The sequence below is a fragment of the Poeciliopsis prolifica genome, unplaced genomic scaffold (assembly GCF_027474105.1).
Source record: "Poeciliopsis prolifica strain line A6 unplaced genomic scaffold, Auburn_PproV2 SCAFFOLD082, whole genome shotgun sequence".
In the NCBI taxonomy this organism is placed as follows: domain Eukaryota; kingdom Metazoa; phylum Chordata; class Actinopteri; order Cyprinodontiformes; family Poeciliidae; genus Poeciliopsis; species Poeciliopsis prolifica.
In genome coordinates, this window is record NW_026562457.1 from 713,232 (window position 1) to 727,324 (window position 14,093).

The 14,093-nt window shown below is 50.2% G+C and overlaps 1 protein-coding gene and 1 pseudogene across 1 annotated transcript in view; one reads left to right on the forward strand and one right to left on the reverse strand.

Moving 5' to 3' along the window:
• LOC129352937 (inositol 1,4,5-trisphosphate receptor type 3-like) overlaps nucleotides 1-4,880 on the forward strand; it is a 51,859-nt gene extending 46,979 nt beyond the window's left edge. The window contains 12 exon segments of the mRNA XM_055022149.1: nucleotides 84-276; nucleotides 346-465; nucleotides 557-729; nucleotides 1,504-1,668; nucleotides 1,740-1,762; nucleotides 1,764-2,026; nucleotides 2,342-2,410; nucleotides 2,413-2,459; nucleotides 2,650-2,815; nucleotides 2,883-3,043; nucleotides 3,115-3,276; nucleotides 3,938-4,880. Of these exon segments, the coding sequence (XP_054878124.1) occupies nucleotides 84-276; nucleotides 346-465; nucleotides 557-729; nucleotides 1,504-1,668; nucleotides 1,740-1,762; nucleotides 1,764-2,026; nucleotides 2,342-2,410; nucleotides 2,413-2,459; nucleotides 2,650-2,815; nucleotides 2,883-3,043; nucleotides 3,115-3,276; nucleotides 3,938-4,054 (1,659 nt within the window). The 3' untranslated portion in view covers nucleotides 4,055-4,880.
• A 2,466-nt stretch (nucleotides 4,881-7,346) lies between these two features.
• On the reverse strand, nucleotides 7,347-13,660 carry LOC129352948 (extracellular sulfatase Sulf-2-like; annotated as a pseudogene).
• Between the last annotated feature and the right edge of the window lie 433 nt (nucleotides 13,661-14,093).

Consider the following 14,093-nt stretch of genomic DNA (forward strand, 5'->3'; position numbering starts at 1 on the left):
TACTTTCACAAAATAAAACGTTTCAGGTCTTTTAATTTGAAGTTTCTCCAGCTCTTCCTGTCACTCCTGCTTCTTTTCTCCAGATTGTGCGTGAGGACCGCAGCATGGAGCAGATTGTGTTTCCTGTTCATCCCATCTGCGAGTTTCTCACCGAGGAGTCAAAGGTCAGAGTCTTCAACACCACCGAGCAGGACGAGCAGGGGTCGAAGGTCACGCACTTCTTTGAGCAGACGTCATTCCTGCACGGAGAGATGGAGTGGCAGAAGAAGCTGAGGAGTGAGAGCAGAGCGCCGGCCGGTAACATCCCAGATGTTTCCGGCTGAGCGCGTGTCCGCTCTGTTGCAGGCATGCCGGTTCTGTACTGGTTCTCCAGGAGGATGACTCTGTGGGGAACCATCTCCTTCAACCTGGCCGTCTTCATCAACCTCATCATCGCCTTCTTCTACCCCTACGACTCTGGCCAGGGTGTGTGGGAGGATCTGCTTCATCAGACAGGATCCAGGAACCATCAGAGCTCCGAAACTCCCTCTGATTGGTCCGTTCTCTTCCCGTGTAGGAGCGATCGACGACTCCATGCTGCTGATGCTGTTCTGGATCCTGACCGGGCTCTCCGTCCTGGGCTTGTTCTCCAAGCAGTACGGCCTGCAGCCGCTGACGCTGGCGCTGATCCTGCGCTCCATTTACCACCTGGGCATCAGAAACACGCTCATCCTGCTGGGATCGCTCAACGTGAGACGCAGCTCAGCGTGACGGGCGGGCCAGCTGCGCTAGCTGAGATGCTAACAGAAACATTTGCTTTGCTAATGCTAACGAGGTAGCCCAACATGAGAGTCAGCAGAAGCTAATGCTAAATTCAGCCATGTTGATGCTATCGTTATGTAGCCGGTACCCTGAACGTTAGCAAAACGCTAAAATCAGCTTCAGTAGATCAGCAGCTTTGTGGAAAAAGTTCTGATTGGGTCCAAACAGATTTTCATAAACATGAAGGCGTCAAGATTTCAATGCAAAACTGCTTTAAAAATCCCAACTTTGCATTAATGTGTCATAATTTACAGACTAATGCAAAGTGTGTGTGTGTCTCTGTGTGTGTGTTTCTGTGTGTGTGTCTGTGTGTGTGTCTGTCTGTGTGTGTGTGTGTGTGTGTGTGTGTGTGTCGTGTCTGTGTGTGTCTGTGTTTCTGTGTGTGTGTCTGTGTGTGTGTCTGTCTGTGTGTGTGTGTGTGTCTGTGTGTGTGTCTGTGTGTGTGTGTGTCTGTGTGTGTGTCTGTGTGTGTGTGTGTCTGTGTGTGTTTCTGTGTGTGTGTTTCTGTGTGTGTGTATGTGTGTTTCTGTGTGTGTGTTGTTCTGTGTGTGTGTCTGTGTGTTCTCGTGTGTGTCTCTGTGTGTGTGTGTCTGTGTGTGTTTCTGTGTGTGTGTGTCTGTGTGTGTGTGTGTGTGTTTCTGTGTGTATGTGTGTGTCTGTGTGTGTGTGTCTCTGTGCATGTGTGTGTGTGTGTGTGTCCAGCTCATCAATAAGGTGGTGTTTGTCGTGAGCTTTGTGGGGAACAATGGAACCTTCATCATGGGCTACAAAGCCATGGTGATGGATGTGGAGTTCCTGTACCACCTGGCCTACGCCCTCACCTCCACCCTGGGCCTCTTCGTCCATGAGCTCTTCTACAGCATCCTGGTACGGCGGCGTTCGGTCCTCCATGTTCCTCAGACCCTGATGATGATGATGATGATGGTGTGTGTGTCCAGCTGTTTGACCTGATCTACCGGGAGGACGCTGTTCAATGTGATCAAGAGCGTGACCCGGAACGGGCGCTCCATCCTGCTGACGGCGCTGCTCGCCCTCATCCTGGTCTACCTCTTCTCCATCCTGGGCTTCCTGTTCCTGAAGGAGGATTTCATCATGGAGGTGGATCCGCTGCGGCAGCTGACGGCAGACCCTCAGCACAGCGAGGCGGCGCAGGACTTCCTCAAGTCGTGCTCCACAGACGGAGTGAGCTGCACCACCGAGACCAGCGTGGAGACGGAGGAGGAAGGCAGGAGCTGCACATATTTATATTAGTTTTACAACAAATGAATGGAACAGGGTGGATTAACAGCAGGGGGCGGAGCTTAACCCCGAAGGGGGCGGAGCTTATCCACAGAGGGGCAGAGTTTAACCACCAGGGGGCGGAGTTTAACCCCGAATGGGGCGGAGCTTATCCACAGAGGGGCAGAGTTTAACCCCCAGGGGGCGGAGTTTAACCCCAGAGGGGCGGAGCTTATCCACAGAGGGGCAGAGTTTAACCCCCCAGGGGGTGGAGCTTATCCCCAGAGGGCGGAGTTTAACCCTGCATTGCTCCTGTTTCCAGGGGAGCCCAGCACAGAGCGGGCCTGCGATACGCTGCTCATGTGCATCGTCACCGTCCTGAACCACGGCTTGAGAACGGGGGAGGCGTGGGAGACGTCCTCCGTAAGCCATCCAAAAACGTGAGGTCAAAGTTCAAATATCTGCACCAGAAAGTAGAATAGAGGATGATTTATTGGTGAAACCTGTCAGTCCAAACGACCGGATTATTTATGAGGTTCTGCAGACAGTAAGGCTGCAGCAGAACCCGGTTCTGGACCGCTTTGGTTTTCTGGAGGTTCTGACGGTAATGCGGACCGGACCTATGTGCAGGAGCCGCTGTTCCCGGCGCGCGTCGTCTACGATCTGCTCTTCTACTTCATCGTCATCATCATCGTCCTCAACCTCATCTTCGGCGTCATCATCGACACGTTCGCCGACCTGCGGAGCGAGAAGCAGAAGAAGGAGGAGATCCTGAAGACCACATGCTTCATCTGCGGTGTGTAGCGGTCCCGGCCCGGTCCCGGCCCGGTTCTGGTTCCGCTGAGCCTGTCTGTGTCCTGCAGGTCTGGAGAGAGATAAGTTTGACAACAAGACGGTGTCGTTCGAGGAGCACATCAAGCTGGAGCACAACATCTGGAACTACCTGTACTTCATCGTTCTGGTCCGGGAGAAGAACCAGACGGATTACACGGGTCCAGAGAGCTACGTGGCCCACATGATCAAGGTATGGAGCCGGACCCGACCAGAACCGACCCGACCCGACCCGGCGGCCTCACCTCTCCCTTTCTGTCCCAGAACAACAACCTGGACTGGTTCCCACGGATGCAGGCCATGTCTCTGGTGGTAACCGACGGAGACGGCGAGCAGAACGAGATGCGGATGCTGCAGGACAAGCTGGTGTCGACCATGAAGGTGGTGACGACGCTGACGGGCCAGCTGAACGAGCTGAAGGAGCAGGTACCGGGTCGCTGGTTCTACTCCACCTGCACAGCCTGAAAGGAACCAGGACAGGCTTAGCTAGCTCAGCGAGTCAGCTAGCTCAGCGAGTCAGCTAGCTCAGGAAGTTAGCTAGCTTTCTACCTCAGCGAGTTAGCTAGCTTGCTAGCTCAGCGAGTTAGCTAGCTTAGCGAGTCAGCTAGCTTGCTAGCTCAGCGAGTCAGCTAGCTTGCTAGCTCAGCGAGTCAGCTAGCCAATATACACATATATTTGCTTTTTAACTATTTATTTGGATTAAAAAAATATTCAGCATCAAAGTGAATATTTAACTTCAAACAATTTTTCTTGCTAGCTGAGTGTTTTGTTTGATAACTGAGCTTTATAAATTAATTAATGACATGGTGAAAATATAACTTTGAAATATTAGCCACATTTTTAATCTTTTAACAGCTGAAATAACCCAAATTATTGCTGTTATTTTTTACTGTTTACAATCATCACCTTAATGAACTGATGCCCATATAAGGACATGAGGACCAGGATGCAGAATATCCTGAAGACAAATATGAAACATCTGTTGGTGAAACCGGACGCTGAACCTCCAGGTTCATCCAGCTGAGCAGCAGGCAGGAAGTAGTCGGGTCACCTGGAGGAGTAACGTGTGGACTTCCTGTGTCTGCAGATGACGGAGCAGAGGAAGAGGAAGCAGAGGATGGGCTTCGTGGACGTCCAGGCCGGAGCGAGTGGCGGCGTGCCGCCGAGCGCCGCTGGAGGAAACCATCAGATCTACAAACCCTAGAGAGACTGAATAGCATCTAGCTGGACTGATGCTGCAGGAGCACACACACACACACACACACACACACACACACAGACACACACACACACACAGAGACACTCTGTTCTGATGTGTAAAACCTGCTGAGTTGTAAAGATCAGCAGCAGATTGAACAGTTTGTGCTTCAGTTTGTGCTGCTTTTTCTCATAAATTATTGTGATGCATTAAAGGACCTTCAGAGGCTGGAGGTCCGGTCCAGACACTGAAGGAGGTTCTGTTCGGTCCGAGTGGAAGGATACTGATCGTTAATAAACTAAAATCTGTTTTAATGTAGAAACAAAAAGCCGTGAAAGTTGTTTAGGAAAAGGAAAGTTGTGTGTTTAGATCAGATGTTGAAATAAAATCCGTTGCTGTTCTCTAATTAAACTGCGTTGAGTTTTTACTGAGTTTCTATAAATATCGTTATTATTGCAGAGTTCAGACAGAAAGCAGCCGATGTGGCCCAGACGACCGTGAACAAGCTGCGGCGCCGGACCCACAGCGGCGCGGTGGTCCCGCCGGGTCCGCCAGGTCTGGTCTGCCGGGTCTGGGTCTGCCAAGTCCAGGTCTGGGTCCGCCGGATCCGGGTCTGCCGGGTCCACCGGTCTGGGTCCTGCCGGGTTTGGGTGTGCCAAGTCCGGGTCCGGGTCTGCCGGGTCTGGGTCCTGCAGGGTCTACGGTTCACATCCACCAGCTGACTGAGTTTCATCCTGATTGTTGATTTAAACTGTTTGCTCGTCGTAATAAATCTTTATTTTCCCTGTTTGTGAATCTGATGGTTCACAGGTCCATTATGTTACACATTAAATCACAATTTCAAATGATTTAATTTACAAAATGATATTTAGTTTGGCTCCAGACTAAATGTTTAGTCTGTAAACTTGGGCTGCACGGTGGTGCAGTGGGTAGCACCGTTACCTTGCAGGTAGAAGGTCCAGGGTTCGATTCCCAGGGTCTTTCTGCATGTTGTCTGTTCTGAAATGTGACTTTAGGATGAAATCTCCGTTTTTCTTCCTGAAAGACTAAAACTTACTGCAGTTGCTATTTGCTGACGCAGCGTTTCGGCGCCGCCTGATGCAGAAACGTTTCTTCCACTCAGCGTTTGGCGTTCAACACTTTTCACAGACTAAACTCAGTGGGGCTGAACAATCGTCCATCATCAAAGTGCTCTGCAGTTTATCCTTCTGTGGGTCCGGTCCGGTCAGAACCGGGCCGGTCGGTCCACATAAAAGCACATCGAAACTTTTACATTCAAACACAGCGGCGGCTGGAGGATCGGAGCGAAGCGGACCGGATTCACACCGGAGAGGAAAGTTCACCAACAGCTTCAGCATCAGAACCAGCAACCTCTGGGTCGGACGGGCTGAACGACCGACTCAGAATCAATCGGCCTGCTGCTCAAATCATGAAAACATTTTGAATGCAGAAAGAGGAGATTTATATGGAAGACCATTCCTGCCAGTAAAGAAAGAAAACCCAACATACAAGTTATAAAGTCAGAATAATGAAGAAAAGGCCAATCACTGCCTCAAAACGCTGACTTTAAAATATCCGTATTTCATGTTAATTGAATGTTGTAAAATACAAAAGTAAAATGGTAAGTTATAAACGTTCAAAGGAGGGGATAAAAGAATAAAGTTATTAGAAAACATGATTAATGCCGTACATTAAATAATCTTCAATATTCTCATCATCACCAGCAGAAGCTCTGGCAGGAACAACAACCATAATATCGTTTATAATAACATGACTTCCTGTTGGACATTTATCTGTTTCTTTCATGGCATGAATGGGTTTCCATAGATCTGATCCACCTGCAGCAGGTTCAGGATCAGAAAACATCACCTTACAGGTTAGAACAAAACATGATCATCGTTGTGATTTATTATATTACTCAATTTCTCTTATGGAGGGGATCACCATAGCAACCAATGATTTTCGCTAGCTTCAGCTGGCTAACTTCATCTGGCTAACTTCAGCTCGCTAGCTTCAGCTCGCTAACTTCATCTGGCTAACTTCAGCTCGCTAACTTCATCTGGCTAACTTCAGCTCGCTAGCTTCAGCTCGCTAACTTCATCTGGCTAACTTCAGCTCGCTAGCTTCAGCTCGCTAACTTCATCTGGCTAACTTCAGCTCGCTAGCTTCAGCTGGCTAACTTCAGCTGGCTAACTTCAGCTCGCTAGCTTCAGCTGGCTAACTTCAGCTCTCTAGCTTCAGCTGGCTAACTTCAGCTGGCTAACTTCAGCACGCTAGCTTCAGCTTGCTAATTTCAGCTGGCTAACTTTAGCTCACTAACTTCAGCACACTAGCTTCAGCTGGCTAACTTCAGCACGCTAACTTCAGCTCGCTAACTTCAGCTGGCTAACTTCAGCACGCTAGCTTCAGCTCGCTAACTTCAGCTCGCTAGCTTCAGCTGGCTAGCTTCAGCTGGCTAACTTCAGCACGCTAGCTTCTGCTGGCTAGCTTCAGCTCGCTAGCTTCAGCTGGCTAACTTCAGCACGCTAGCTTCTGCTGGCTGGTTTCAGCTCGCTAGCTTCAGCTGGCTAACTTTCAGCTTGCTAGCTTCAGCTCGCTAACTTCAGATGGCTAACTTCAGCTCGCTAGCTTCAGCTGGCTAGCTTCAGTTGGCTAACTTCAGCACGCTAGCTTCAGTTGGCTAGCTTTAGCTCGCTAACTTCAGCTGGCTAACTTTAGCTCACTAACTTCAGCACGCTAGCTTCAGCTGGCTAACTTCAGCACGCTAGCTTCAGCTGGCTAACTTCAGCTGGCTAACTTCAGCACGCTAGCTTCTGCTGGCTAACTTCAGCACGCTAACTTCAGCTCGCTAACTTCAGCTGGCTAACTTCAGCACGCTAGCTTCAGCTGGCTAGCTTCAGCTGGCTAACTTCAGCACGCTAGCTTCTGCTGGCTAGCTTCAGCTCGCTAGCTTCAGCTGGCTAACTTCAGCACGCTAGCTTCAGCTGGCTAGCTTCAGCTGGCTAACTTCAGCACGCTAGCTTCTGCTGGCTGGTTTCAGCTCGCTAGCTTCAGCTGGCTAACTTCAGCTCGCTAACTTCAGCTGGCTAACTTCAGCACGCTAACTTCAGCTGGCTAGCTTCAGTTGGCTAACTTCAGCACGCTAGCTTCAGTTGGCTAGCTTTAGCTCGCTAGCTTCAGCTGGCTAACTTCAGCACACTAGCTTCAGCTGGCTAGCTTCAGCCGACATGCTGAACAGCAACTCCACAAATGAAAGGCATTGTGGGAAATGTAGGAGAAAAGCCCAACAGAGACGTCCTGAACAGAAACCACTTTATGAATGAATCCTGAAACGAAACTCTGCAGACAGGAAGCTGACGTCTCCACTTCCTGTGTGAATCCAGTCATGTTTCCTGGAAGCTTTTCCTTCCTCCAGACGTGATCCTCCATCAGCTCAGTGGGTAAAACGGAGGAGGAAGGTGATTACAAATCAAACACACAGAAACAGAGTCCTGTCTCTGATTGGCTCTCGAGACGTCAGAAAGTCCTCCTCCAATCAGAACAGTTCTCGTCGTGGCGCCGTGGGAACCGCGGTCCTGGTTAGTAATGCTGTCGGTCACCATGGTAACCAACAGTGAAGTTAAAGGAGGAAGTCACATGACCACATTCGTGGTGACGTCAGTAGCGGCTCTTCAGCGCCTTGCAGACGAACTAAATCCAAACACGAGACGAAGGCGGCCAAAGGGAGGAAGAGGAGGAGGAAGACGAGGAGGAAGACGAGGAGGAAGAGGGATTCTGACTCATCATCTAAAAAGAAGAAATTTTCTCAAATTGAATTCAAAATCAGACAAGAATTGGGAGGAATTTATCTGAAACGCCTGGCAGGCAAAACTCAGGGAAAATGCTTCCTAAATGTTACAAACTCCTTTCCCTGTTCTCCTCCTGCTCCTCCTCAGGGCGACAGAGAGGAGGAGGAAGAGGAGGGAGGGGCAGATGATGAAGAGGCGCGTCCAGCGTTTCCTCCCAGAGTCTCTCCAGTGATGTCACAAAAGTAGCAGAAGGTGATTGGCTGACCGTTGACACAGGGGCGTGGCGGTCCAGCTGTGATGTCACCTCAATGGCCACGCCTTCCTGCTTCAGAGGGCTGCGGTGGGCGGAGTCTAGATCCGGTGTCAGCCAATTGGGAAGCTTATCCCTTCCAGCCGTCCCAGATCGGACCTCTGGACACAAACACAGAACCTGAGGGTTAAACCTGCCGCCGCTCACTTTGGGTCCAGTGAGACGACTGAGGCGGAAACACACAACCTGAAACACAAACGCTGTTGTTAAAGCGACGGTGGGAACAAACAAAACCCAACAGCAGATTTAGCCAATCAGAAAGAGCTTCAGCCAGGGCCGGCCCAAACCTGCATGGGGCCCCGAGACCGATGGAGCCTTTGGTTCTGCTAACAACGTGGCCCAATCAGCAGCCCGATCACTGGATCATTGACTCACCGGCTGTAAACCGACTGCATCTCTGGCTGCTTTTATCAAGCAGCTGATTTCTGGCTCCGATTTCCTTCATTTTGGGGCATCGTGATCTGATGATCATCTCTGTCCTTCTGACCAGGTCAGTCTGAACGTTTACAGCTAATAATCATTGTTAGCAACTTTCCTGCTGCATTCAACATTTCAGACCAAATAAATTCATATGAGCCAAAATCAGAACCAGGATCGGCCAGAAAACTGCAATCAGTGCAGAAACATTCGTCACATTCAACGAGTTTATCTTCAGCTCCAACAGCTACTAATGTAATTTATCCCAGGTGAGTCTTTTTGCCCTCAGAATGTGGACCGGTACCGGTACCAGTACCGGGTCGGTTCTGAGCCTTCAAATGATTTTTCTCAGCAGCTCATCCTGCAGCAGCTTGCAGCCTCTCAACATTTAGCTGGACGAGTTTTAATTATTCTTATCAAACAGTTTGAGGCCAAAATACCTCAGAAATGTCCACCAGGAGAATCAACTCAACATTTAAACTCAATTTCACATAAAGACGCAGCTTAAATGTTGCAGAACTGGACCGGTCCGGGTCGTCAAGGTCATTTCTGTTAGCAGCTTTATTATCTTTACATTATATTATAAAGGCTCATTAAAACAAACTTTATCCTGGCTCTTTCTGTTCTTTCTTTTCTCGCTGGCTGAAGCGTAAATCTGTTTCTGACACATTGTTTTGCTGATTTAACTTCTGACCGGAGCTTTGGACGTTTGGATGCTCTGCACAGAAGCGTGCGGTACCTACCGCGGCCAGCAGGGGGCACAAGAGCAATTTATTTATTTCATGTTTATCAATAAAATTAACATTTCTACATACATGATCAAATATATATTATTGTAAAAACAAATCAGTTCATGGTGAAATTGTGTTTTTGACATAATAACAGAATTATTCCAAAAATAAATATTAGCACCACTGACGGGCCCCTTGGTGGCCCGAAGCAGCTGCTTGGTTAGCTTCTGCCTTGGGCCGGCCCTGGCTGCAGTGATTCCCCTCAGAGTGAAGCTTGTCTGCAGCCTGTCTGCAGCTTGTCTGCAGCCTGTCTGCAGCCTGTCTGCAGGCTGTCTGCAGGCTGTCTGCAGCTTGTCTGCAGCCTGTCTGCAGCTTGTCTGCAGCCTGTCTGCAGCTAGTCTGCAGCCTGTCTGCAGCCTGTATGCAGCCCGTCTGCAGCTTGTCTGCAGCCTGTCTGCAGCTTGTCTGCAGCCTGTCTGCAGCTAGTCTGCAGCCTGTCTGCAGCCTGTCTGCAGCTTGTCTGCAGCCTGTCTGCAGCTTGTCTGCAGCCTGTCTGCAGCTTGTCTGCAGCCTGTCTGCAGCTTGTCTGCAGCCTGTCTGCAGCTTGTCTGCAGCCTGTCTGCAGCTTGTCTGCAGCCTGACTGCAGCCTGTCTGCAGCTTGTCCTCAGCCTGTCTGCAGGTTGTCCGCAGCCTGTCTGCAGGCTGTCTGCAGCCTGTCTGCAGCCTGTCTGATGCCTGTCTGCAGCTTTTCTGCAGCCGGTCTGCAGGCTGTCTGCAGGCTGTCTGAGCGTCTTCAGTGTTGGACTTTGTGGATGGTTTAGATCTGGTGAATTGCTCAGTTTCAGTAAAATGTCCTTCCTCTGCAGTGAATCGGGGCAGAAGCTTCACCATCGTCGCGCTAACGTCTCTGCTAACTGCAGACGTTTGGACGCTAACGTCTCTGCTAACTGCAGACGTTTGGACGCTAACGTCTCTGCTAACTGCAGACGTTTGGACGCTAACGTCTCTGCTAACTGCAGACGTTTGGACGCTAACGTCTCTGCTAACTGCAGACGTTTGGACGCTAACGTCTCTGCTAACTGCAGACGTTTGGACGCTAACGTCTCTGCTAACTGCAGTCGTTTGGACGCTAACGTCTCTGCTAACTGCAGACGTTTGGACGCTAACGTCTCTGCTAACTGCAGACGTTTGGACGCTAACGTCTCTGCTAACTGCAGACGTTTGGACGCTAACGTCTCTGCTAACTGTAGACGTTTGGACGCTAACGTCTCTGCTAACTGCAGACGTTTGGACGCTAACGTCTCTGCTAACTGCAGACGTTTGTCTCGTCTCAGCACCGAACAGACGATTAGTCACAGCTGATGCTTCCTCTAAAAATCAACGAGCTTCAGTCTCTTTATAGTGTGGATAGAAAGCATTAGTTGTGATAAGGCGTGTGTGTTTGTGTGTGTGTGCATGTGTGTGTGTGCATGTGTGTGCGTGTGTGTGTGCGTGTGTGTTTGTGTGTGCGTGTGTGTTTGTGTGTGTGTGCATGTGTGTGTGTTTGTGTGTGTGTGTGTGTGTGTGTGTGTGTGTGTGTGTGTGTGTGTCGGGCAGACAGGACGGAGGCGTCCTGCAGGAAGTTGCCCCATGCAGGCCAATCATAACGGAGAACATGGAGGAAGACTCACAGCGTTCGGGATGATGAAGGCTTCTTCACTTTCGGCCACTTCCTTCTTTCAAACAGCCTGATGCAACAAACACACAGTTACACACTCAGCCAAACACACCGTCTGCACCGCCATCCCTCAGAGCGCGGCAGGAAGTCACTCAGAGTGTGTGTGTGTGTCAGTGTGTGTGTGTCGGTGTGTGTGTACCTGTAGTCACCAAAGCCGCCATGAGCCCGCCCTCCTGCTGAAAAGATCATCTGATTGGTTAGTAAGCAACGACTCCTGGAAACAAACAACCTGATTGCTGGTGTGAACAGAGGTCACCTGAACGCACCACCAGCCGAGACGAAGGAACCATAAGCTGAGATTATTTTGGTGAAATTTATCTCCTTTAACATAAATATTATATTTATTGACCATCTCTGTGTTCATGTCGGCTGGAGCAAAATATCCTCATTTCCTGCTTTACTGACCGATTCAGTGAATCACCGTCATTAAACATGTTATGTGGTTGAAGATTTAATTTAAAGCTCACTTCCAGTGAAACCAGTGAAACCAGTGAAACCAGTGAGTTCAGAGCCGGTAGTTATTTTGCAGCTTGAACAGCATCACCATGTTGCTGATGAACATATGACGACCCTCAGAATGAGCAGCGGCGTTCCTCAGGGCTGTGTGCTCGGCCCACTATCATGTCTGTGTCCCACTTTTACAGTTTTAGTTTTAGTCTGATGACATAACTGAAATACGGCGATGTGTGTTTTAGATCCGGGTTTGATGGCGAGAGTCATAGTGTGTGCGCATGTGTGTGTCCGTCCTACCCAGCTCTACTGAGCGCGTGCGAGGATTGCACTGCTTGTGACCCTTGCAGCCTCTGAGCTCCATCAGCTGGACGTGCAGCTGGTTCAGAACCGTCCGGTCCAACGAGCTGACGGCGTTTATCAGCTGTACGCAGAAAGACGGAAACAACAGGGATTCAGAATCTGGGCGGCATCTCAACAGAGACGAAATCTCTGAGCTCCAGCAGCTGAGGACGGTTTTCAAAACAGATTCATATTCAGTCGTTTTCAAAACTCATCAGAAACCGAAAGTTTGGAAAATCCAGGAGGGATTTAGGTTTTAATGTCTGATTCAAACATCAGATGAAAGTCAGAATTAAACACATTAAAGAACATTTCCAGTAAATATTCTAAACAGGAAATAAAACAAAATACTTTATTTACTCATGTTCGGGTCTGTGTGTGTGTGTGTACCTGGTACGTGTGTGTGTGTACCTGGTACAGGTGTGTGTGTACCTGGTACGGGTCTGTGTGTGTGTGTGTGTACCTGGTACGTGTCTGTGTGTGTGTGTGTGTACCTGGTACATGTGTGTGTGTACCTGGTACGGGTCTGTGTGTGTGTGTACCTGGTACGGGTTGGTGTGTGTGTACCTGGTACGTGTGTGTGTGTACCTGGTACGGGTTGGTGTGTGTGTGTACCTGGTACGGGTTGGTGTGTGTGTGTACCTGGTACGGGTCTGTGTGTGTGTGTACCTGGTACGGGTCGGTGTGTGTGTGTGTGTACCTGGTACGGGTCGGTGTGTGTGTGTGTGTGTACCTGGTACGTGTGTGTGTGTACCTGGTACGGGTCGGTGTGTGTGTGTGTGTACCTGGTACGGGTCGGTGTGTGTGGTGTGTACCTGGTACGGGTCGGTGTGTGTGTGTGTGTACCTGGTACGGGTCTGTGTGTGTGTACCTGGTACGTGTGTGTGTGTGTGTGTACCTGGTACGTGTGTGTGTGTACCTGGTACGGGTCGGTGTGTGTGTGTGTACCTGGTACGGGTCGGTGTGTGTGTGTGTACCTGGTACGGGTCGGTGTGTGTGTGTACCTGGTACGTGTGTGTGTACCTGGTACGGGTCGGTGTGTGTGTACCTGGTACGGGTCGGTGTGTGTGTGTGTGTACCTGGTACGGGTCGGTGTGTGTGTGTGTGTACCTGGTACGGGTCGGTGTGTGTGTGTGTGTACCTGGTACGGGTCGGTGTATGTGTGTGTACCTGGTACGGGTCGGTGTGTGTGTACCTGGTACGGGTCGGTGTGTGTGTGTGTGTGTACCTGGTACGGGTCGGTGTGTGTGTGTGTACCTGGTACGGGTCGGTGTATGTGTGTGTACCTGGTACGGGTCGGTGTGTGTGTACCTGGTACGGGTCGGTGTGTGTGTGTGTGTGTACCTGGTACGGGTCGGTGTATGTGTGTGTACCTGGTACGGGTCGGTGTATGTGTGTGTGTACCTGGTACGGGTCGGTGTATGTGTGTGTGTTACTGGTACGGGTCGGTGTGTGTGTGTGTGTGTACCTGGTACGGGTCGGTGTATGTGTGTGTGTACCTGGTACGGGTCGGTGCTCAGGTCAAGTACTCCAGGAATCCGGTGGCGAACTCACAGAACAGGAAGTTGTGCGTCTCGTTGATGGTCCTCAGGCACCAGTAGGTGTTGTTGTTGGCGCTGGTGCAGGCGCAGAACGGTCCCACTGGAACACACCCAGTCATCACACATAACCTTTCATCCCTAAGGATGACCTCTAACCTCTGAAGCAGGAACCACTTTGGCGGTGTGTGTGTGTGTGTGTGTGCCGTACATGTCCAGGGGTGCGGTGTGCCAGTGCTGGTTGTCGTGTGTGAAGCAGGTGAGTCCGGGCATCGAACACGTGTCGTTGTTCCTGATCCTCTTGATCATCTTCCTCATCTTCTTCCTCCTCTTCTGCTCCTTCTGAAGCCAGATCTTCTTATTCCAGGCCCCCCTTCCTGCTGTCACACACACACACACACACACACACACACAGGTGTTGCCAGGTGACCACACTGGTGATGAGGACGACCCCACTGCGACCTTTCTGACTCACCTGAAGGGATGAAGGCCTCCTCCTCTGAAGCGAAGCTTCTTCCTCAGTTTGGTTTTGTACCTGCAAACACAAAGTCAGCTGTTAGCTCAGTTGGTCCAATTTAACAAGAAAGAGAAGAAATTCTAGAATTATATTTCAATATAAAACAGGATGAGACACAGAATAGAAGGAGATGGATGATGGATGAATAGTGGATGCCTGGATGGATGGACGACGGTTGGATGAAGCCACTGATTGGTCGGGTTCTGGTCGTTAGCTTACAGGTACTTGTTGCAG